This window comes from Phoenix dactylifera, chromosome 2 (assembly GCF_051530095.1).
Source record: "Phoenix dactylifera cultivar Ajwa chromosome 2, Ajwa_hap1_PhDact_Kaust_v1.1, whole genome shotgun sequence".
Classification (NCBI taxonomy): Eukaryota; Viridiplantae; Streptophyta; class Magnoliopsida; order Arecales; family Arecaceae; genus Phoenix; species Phoenix dactylifera.
The window spans coordinates 49,714,522-49,720,880 of record NC_143191.1 but is presented as its reverse complement, the minus strand read 5'-3'; the positions used below and the strand labels follow the sequence as shown (position 1 = coordinate 49,720,880).

General features: G+C 36.9%; 1 protein-coding gene across 1 annotated transcript; it reads right to left on the bottom strand.

Moving 5' to 3' along the window:
• Window positions 1-1,978: 1,978 nt before the first annotated feature.
• LOC120110305 (potassium transporter 7-like) lies at window positions 1,979-5,440 on the bottom strand. Its single transcript, XM_039124943.3, has 2 exons — window positions 5,205-5,440; window positions 1,979-2,624 (listed from the first exon to the last, which is right to left on the bottom strand). Exons 1-2 carry the CDS (start codon window positions 5,395-5,397, stop codon window positions 2,044-2,046), a joined length of 774 nt encoding a protein of 257 aa, XP_038980871.3. The 5' UTR covers window positions 5,398-5,440; the 3' UTR covers window positions 1,979-2,043.
• Between the last annotated feature and the right edge of the window lie 919 nt (window positions 5,441-6,359).

Genomic DNA, 6,359 nt, shown 5'->3' with positions numbered 1-6,359 from the left:
GGAGTTGTTGCTGGTTCGCCTGAGGCGTAAAACCCACCTCCCGATAGCTGTCTTGTTGATGATTCAGCCTATTGACACCCGATTTATATGTTTTAGTACTATAACCTGTTGGGCATATTCATGTTATCATACATACTTATTTGATTATTCTATATATGCTTCAGATGAGTTGATTGGGATTGTGATGATTTACTCCATATTTCTTATGTTGAGTTATGCGTATCCTGTTCTTGATGACTGCTCATATGCTCTTGAGATTTCACCTCGAACCATGATTATATCTGGTCTTATGTGCATAGTACTCTCTACTCCACTCACTGAGTATTCATATACTCACTCTCCAGTTTGGTGTTTTTGATTGCAGGGCAGGTATTGTATAGAGAGGAGCAGGATTAGTGGTTGCCTGCTAGCTGTGCCGCTCCATAGTATAGTATAATGTAGATAGAGGTTTATACCCTTTTGGTGTATTATAAACCTTCTGTTGTATATAGTGTATAGTTACAGTCATAGATCCTGTTGTGGATATGGGTTTGACCATGGATGGATTGGGAAGCAGGTATATATATATGTGTGCAGATCAGTTGTGTGCCTATGATAATGTATGGCTATATATTGTCCATGTTTATTATGTGACAGATTATGTGATTGCTGCTCTGACAGGTAGTGTGTTGTATGTATTGAGATAATCCTGACAAGTCACCATAGGAAAGGTGATCATTTTGTGCATGCATCATGCCAAAATTTTCAGAATTTATTGATGATTGATAGGTAGTAGGGTTCTACGTGGTGGCTGGTAGCCTTATGCCTACCCGCACCCTAGGACCGTCGCGGCGGCCCGCTGGAAGTAGGGCGGGGGTCGTGACAGTATCTATCTGAAGGAACCATAGTAAATTTGACCTTGAACTAGGTCGTTTGACTCGAACTTCTACGTACCACACACATGGCCATTTAAAGGCCTTGCACTTAGTACCTTGATGCCTTGCACTTAGTACCTTGATGCCTTGCTCTTAGTACCTTGATTTTTTATAAGAATTTTGTTAGGGCTAGCTTAAACTCCTAGTCGCGGCCTGCACAACAATTCTCACATCGATAAATCCTCTAAAAGTATTTGTGACCTAATACCCTACAGATTTTCTTTCTTGAACTCATTAAGAGTATAACCCAATATTTTCGATATATTTTTGTTACTAATAAGAGTACACTTCATAGAATGGGATGAGACATACTTCGAGAAATGTGATTTGACTCGATCACTCAATCAGCTTTGTTTCTACCATATTGAACCTTCTTTATGGGATCTCTAATCATAGAGTTGAGTATCCACTATCGGTGACCAAACTATTAGTTGATTGGTCTGCCATTTTTTTTCTCAAACTTGACAAATTTCAAGAAAATGGCATTTCTCTTTTGAGTTATCTTACAAATACATAACGAATCCGGATATGTCGGTTCATCTTTTCATTAGTACTCTTTTTGATTTGTCAGTTTATCACGGCTTTATTATCACGATGGATTGATATGGCTGAAACTGACTTAGGTACTAAAGGTAGCTCTAAGAAATAAAATTTAATTCACTCTGCCTTAGTACAGGTAGTGGTATCTAGAGTAATCAACTCGGACTTCATGGTGCTCCAAGATATAATTGTTTGCATTATAACCCCAAAACTTATTCAAATTATAAATAAATACATGTAAAAAATTGATAATATGAACATCATAAATTAATTATTTAACCTTATTTTTTTTGTCGAATATGTCTCTCTATCTCTTATCAATTGGTTAAACTCTCTATTTTTCCAAATTTTTACATTATTTAACCCTATTAGAAAATTCCAACTTAGCAAATCAACCTCAAGGCTAAAGTTGTGATAGAGACCGTACATACGCTAATATTATCTTAAAATAAATTATTAGGGCCAGCAGTAACTGAGCTTGATAGACCACCAACCCAAGAAATATGAAATCAGCATGATTATCATTTTCAGAATATGACCACATCAATAAGCATGACCTTGTCTCCAAATAACCTTATGTTTTCACAAACTAATGCTCCAACAAAATTAAGTCATGTCCATGTCCAAAACACTGGGATACGACATACCTAGCGATGCAACGGAACATGTGATAGCTCTTTGGGCAGACACGCCGGAAGAGAAACCTTTCGCTCTGAGGAACTACAGGAACTGGCACATATTTTATGCACACAAATATGATCATAGAGTGGATTGCTGGAAGGGTGGTCAGAAAGTGTCCAAATATTGCTGGAATTCCTTTCACTAACTCATTGTAAACTAAGCTAATACCAGGGGCTCTAATGGAACCAAGGTTGCAGCCCAACTCCATCATCAGATCCATTGAAAGCTTCTGTTTAACTTCAGATTCATACTTTAGCTTGCTCCCATAAGTCCATATGTACATTATCATAAACAATATTGCTGCAAAAATCAACAAAACCCAACTTCCAGCCTCCGCACTACCCAAAACAGAAGTGAAGAAAACTAATTCCAGCCCCAGAAAGAATATGACAAACAAAAGCACTATGAAGATGTTAATCTGCCATATTAGAAGCATAATGATGGTTACTAGAATTGTTGTCATCATCATTATTCCAAGTTCTGCAGTGCCTGCAAAAAAAGATTCTATATATAAAAGACCCAAACAGGAAAAAAAGAAGAGCACATGTAAAAAATATAATTTAACTGCATGTAACACAATAAAAAGAAAAAAATAGTACTGAAGAAAACAAATTAAAAAAAAAAAGAAAATTGTGATACCTTAGTTTACCTATAACTACTTTTCTTCTTTCAGTAATCACATTCTAATTGGGCTTCTTGGTTTATATTAATAAAACCTATACAGTAGATCTACCAACTTGCCAACTGACCACCTACACTTCATGGCAAGCCCTCTCTTGCCCGAAGTTGCCATGGCCTAGAATTTAGTACCAACTAGCTGGTTGCCATCAGGTTAGGACTTGCCTGTAAAATGTTATAAAATTTCATCCCCGCCTTTGTCTGAAAAACTTAACCCATTAAGAAGCGAGGAGGCTAGTTAGTTAAGGTTTAAATATTATTTTCATCTTTTGTGAATTTCTTCTTGTAGCTTACATCACTCAAGTGTTTCAAAGATATATCCACTAATTATAATATGATTTTTGGTGTCAAAGTAGCTGGTGCCAGAAATTAGTCTTATTTCTACTTTTACAACACCAATTCCTTTTGAGCCGGTTCTGACAACTAGTTTTATGTCCACCTTTACACACTTTGAGCCTCCATCTCTGGGTCCCTCCATCTCTCTCTCCAAGCCACCTGCCATGTTTGCTTAATATAAAATAACAAAATAAACTCTCATCTGCCTATCCTTGTCCATTCTCTCAATTTCTCTTTTGAGATCATGAAGATCCATTTGATCTTTACTCAGCACCAAGTCAATCGAATAGCCCTTCCAATTTTTTCATCCAATTCCATTAGTCAATCTTTGATGTACTTATAGCAATTCACTTTGGACACAAGAACAACATTCCATCTGTTCATATCCATCCATGAATGCCTATTACCGTGTCTAATTTCACTCTAAGGTATCTGTCCATGTCTCATTCTAGACATGCCCTCGTCTTCAAAATTGTGCTTTGCTTGGTTCAGCCTGCTATCTTAAAGGGAAAGAGAGGGGGAAAAGTGCATGAAACAATGAGGAGTGTATTAATAAAAACGCATGAATTAGATGGGATTACATCCATCCTTGTATCACGTGCACTGCACATGCCCAAATATTAGTTCAAATGAAGTATAAGACACGAACATGTAGTAAAGACATCAGAGCACACATCAACTGCAGCCATTGAGTTGACAGTCAGCAGCATGTCTGAAAATTACGAATGCATAACCTAAGATGAAAAGATATTCAATACTAACTCATGGAGTATATCATAAGAATTAAGAAGTCTTATTGGACTCCAGTACCTCAACAGAAGGACTCTTTAGCCAGCTAGGGAAAAATCTTACATAGCCTATTACAATAATAGATATGAATCTTAGAAAAAACCAAATAAGCATCAGGTCAGGCTGAAAGGTGTATGCTGGAAGAGCATGAAATGCACGTAAGTATGGCTAAAAGAATGTATTATATATGCTGAAATAATTTCAGATTGCAAGAGTTTTCTTCTTTACCATATTCTTCATTGATTTCTTACTAATCTTTTCTTTAATTATGCTTCTTAACAGTATCATCAAAGAAGTTTGCATGCAAATAAGGTAATATTGATTGAGCTAGGGAATCAGCATAGTGCCACTATACAACCAACAGGTACAGGAAGAAATAATATCTTCATTACAAGAGAAGGATCTGATTTCCTGTGCAAAGTTTAGAAATAAAGAGATACATTTCTGGAGTACTTAGGCAAGATACCTCAGCATGCACAATGCAGTAACCATAATCAAGCCCAAAGGCTTGCCAGTAACGTCCATTTTACTCCAAGATGATGGACCATGCAGTCAGCGCTGCAAATGGATTACATTGACCCACTTGCAATCCAAAACTTACACAAAAAGAATCTGATCTAGTTTCAACCAAAGTCAGTTGGACTACACTTGGACCGATAAATATGACCAATCACAAATATGGACAATTTATGGATCATTAAGTGACTTGTCTTAACCCAAATAGCCCAAAACCATGAATTATATTTTTCACAATCCACATCGACATTAAGAAACAGATTTGTATATAGTGATAAATGTTATGTAGGTAATAATCAATCTGTGTTTTTGATGATAATATATAGCCAAGTGGAATGGGTTGTTAATAATGTCTATACATTGTTTAGTTGTTATTCTGTTGAATAATATGTTTAGGATATATAAAACAACAAACATGTACATGATTTGACCCCCCCCCCCCAAAAAAAAAAAAAAAAAACTGATGGATCAATAAAATAAATATTGAATATGAGGTAAATGAAATGAATTAGACTTGGATTCAAAATTTGACCCAATTCAAAATGTGGATTCAATATCACGTTTGATATTCATTGAAAAAATAAAATCATGATTTTCAAATATAAAACCTCGAAAAGCAGCCATTAGTTTCTCAAGGCTGCCTAATTTAGATTTCTGTTAAGGGAACTTTGCGAAACAAATATGACAAATGGAAATTTATTGTTTGAATGGAAAAGAAATATCAAGGAATCAGAATTGATTCTACATTACCATATGCATTGCCAATGTCAGTTATGCTTCCAAAGGTGGCAACAAATGCCAAGCAGAAGACCAGCAGAAACCAATTTATGACCGGAACATATATCTGACCCATGAACTTCCGTGATGTGTGAATAATTTTGAGACGAGGAAAACAACCAAGTGCTGTTGATTGTTTTATGCATGAAAATGTTGCTGTTGTCATTGTCCGACTTGCAATCAATGCAGCAATGATGGCTATGAGAGGGACTGGCTAAAATGCCCAACCTGATAACCAAATATTTGTTAGATGTATGCCCTAGAAGCCAATCTGGCTGACACATTATTAATTCTAGGGACATAATTTTGTACTTGACTATTTGTTATTGAATAAATAAAAGGCATCTTTCATTCATATTATTTATGTGTCTATGAATCGTCCAAGAAATTAATAAGATGATGATACATATTCTCAAGAGTTGAGAATTTGAGCCATATATCATTGGTGATTAATTTCTAAATGCTCCTGATCAATGGATCATCACGAGGACGGTGATCGATCAGATCAGTGCACAGATCACTTTCCTTCTGGATGGACGAGACTTGAGTCCACAGTGTAGGAACACTGAAGTGATAGTGCAGGTGCTTGTTAGAGAACAAGGGTACTGAGCGTGACCAAGACAAGAAGTCACTTGGATGTCTATCCACTCGTCAGTGACTTGCTTGATGTTGCAGTAGTGTGACTGGTCCTTTGACCTGCGGTGCGTCGGCTACTCACGGTGAGGTTATTGTAGTTTGACTGCACACATACATGGTCTCTAGCCATATGGGTCCATGTAGTGTAGATTGGCTGCAGTAAGTTCACTGTAGGAATAGGGTATGCACCTATAAGGAATCTATCGACCTTGATAGATAAGGAGAGATCCTATGTGATTTATAAGACTGAGTTCGTAAGACCTCGGCCGGGGCAGTATGCACAGTGGAGAAAGAGTTTTCCACTCTCGAACTTAAGTCGAATAAATCTTCACATATGACAGACGATGGGGTTTGACGAGTTGTCCATGACCTCCGTCCTGTAGGGATCCACGATAGTAAGACTGTATCACATGATAACTGCACCTAGAGGTTCATCATTCTATTCTACTGGGTAGCCACTACATGCTGCTAGGTGTCACTGGTGGATGGTGG

Coding starts and splice junctions, on each gene's coding strand:
- LOC120110305 (XM_039124943.3), bottom strand. CDS start 5,397: ATGACAACAGCAACATTTTCATGCATAAAACAATCAACAGCACTTGGT. Junction 2,625..5,204: donor TGACATTGGCAATGCATATG/GTAATGTAGAAT, acceptor CTTTTTTTGCAG/GCACTGCAGAACTTGGAATA.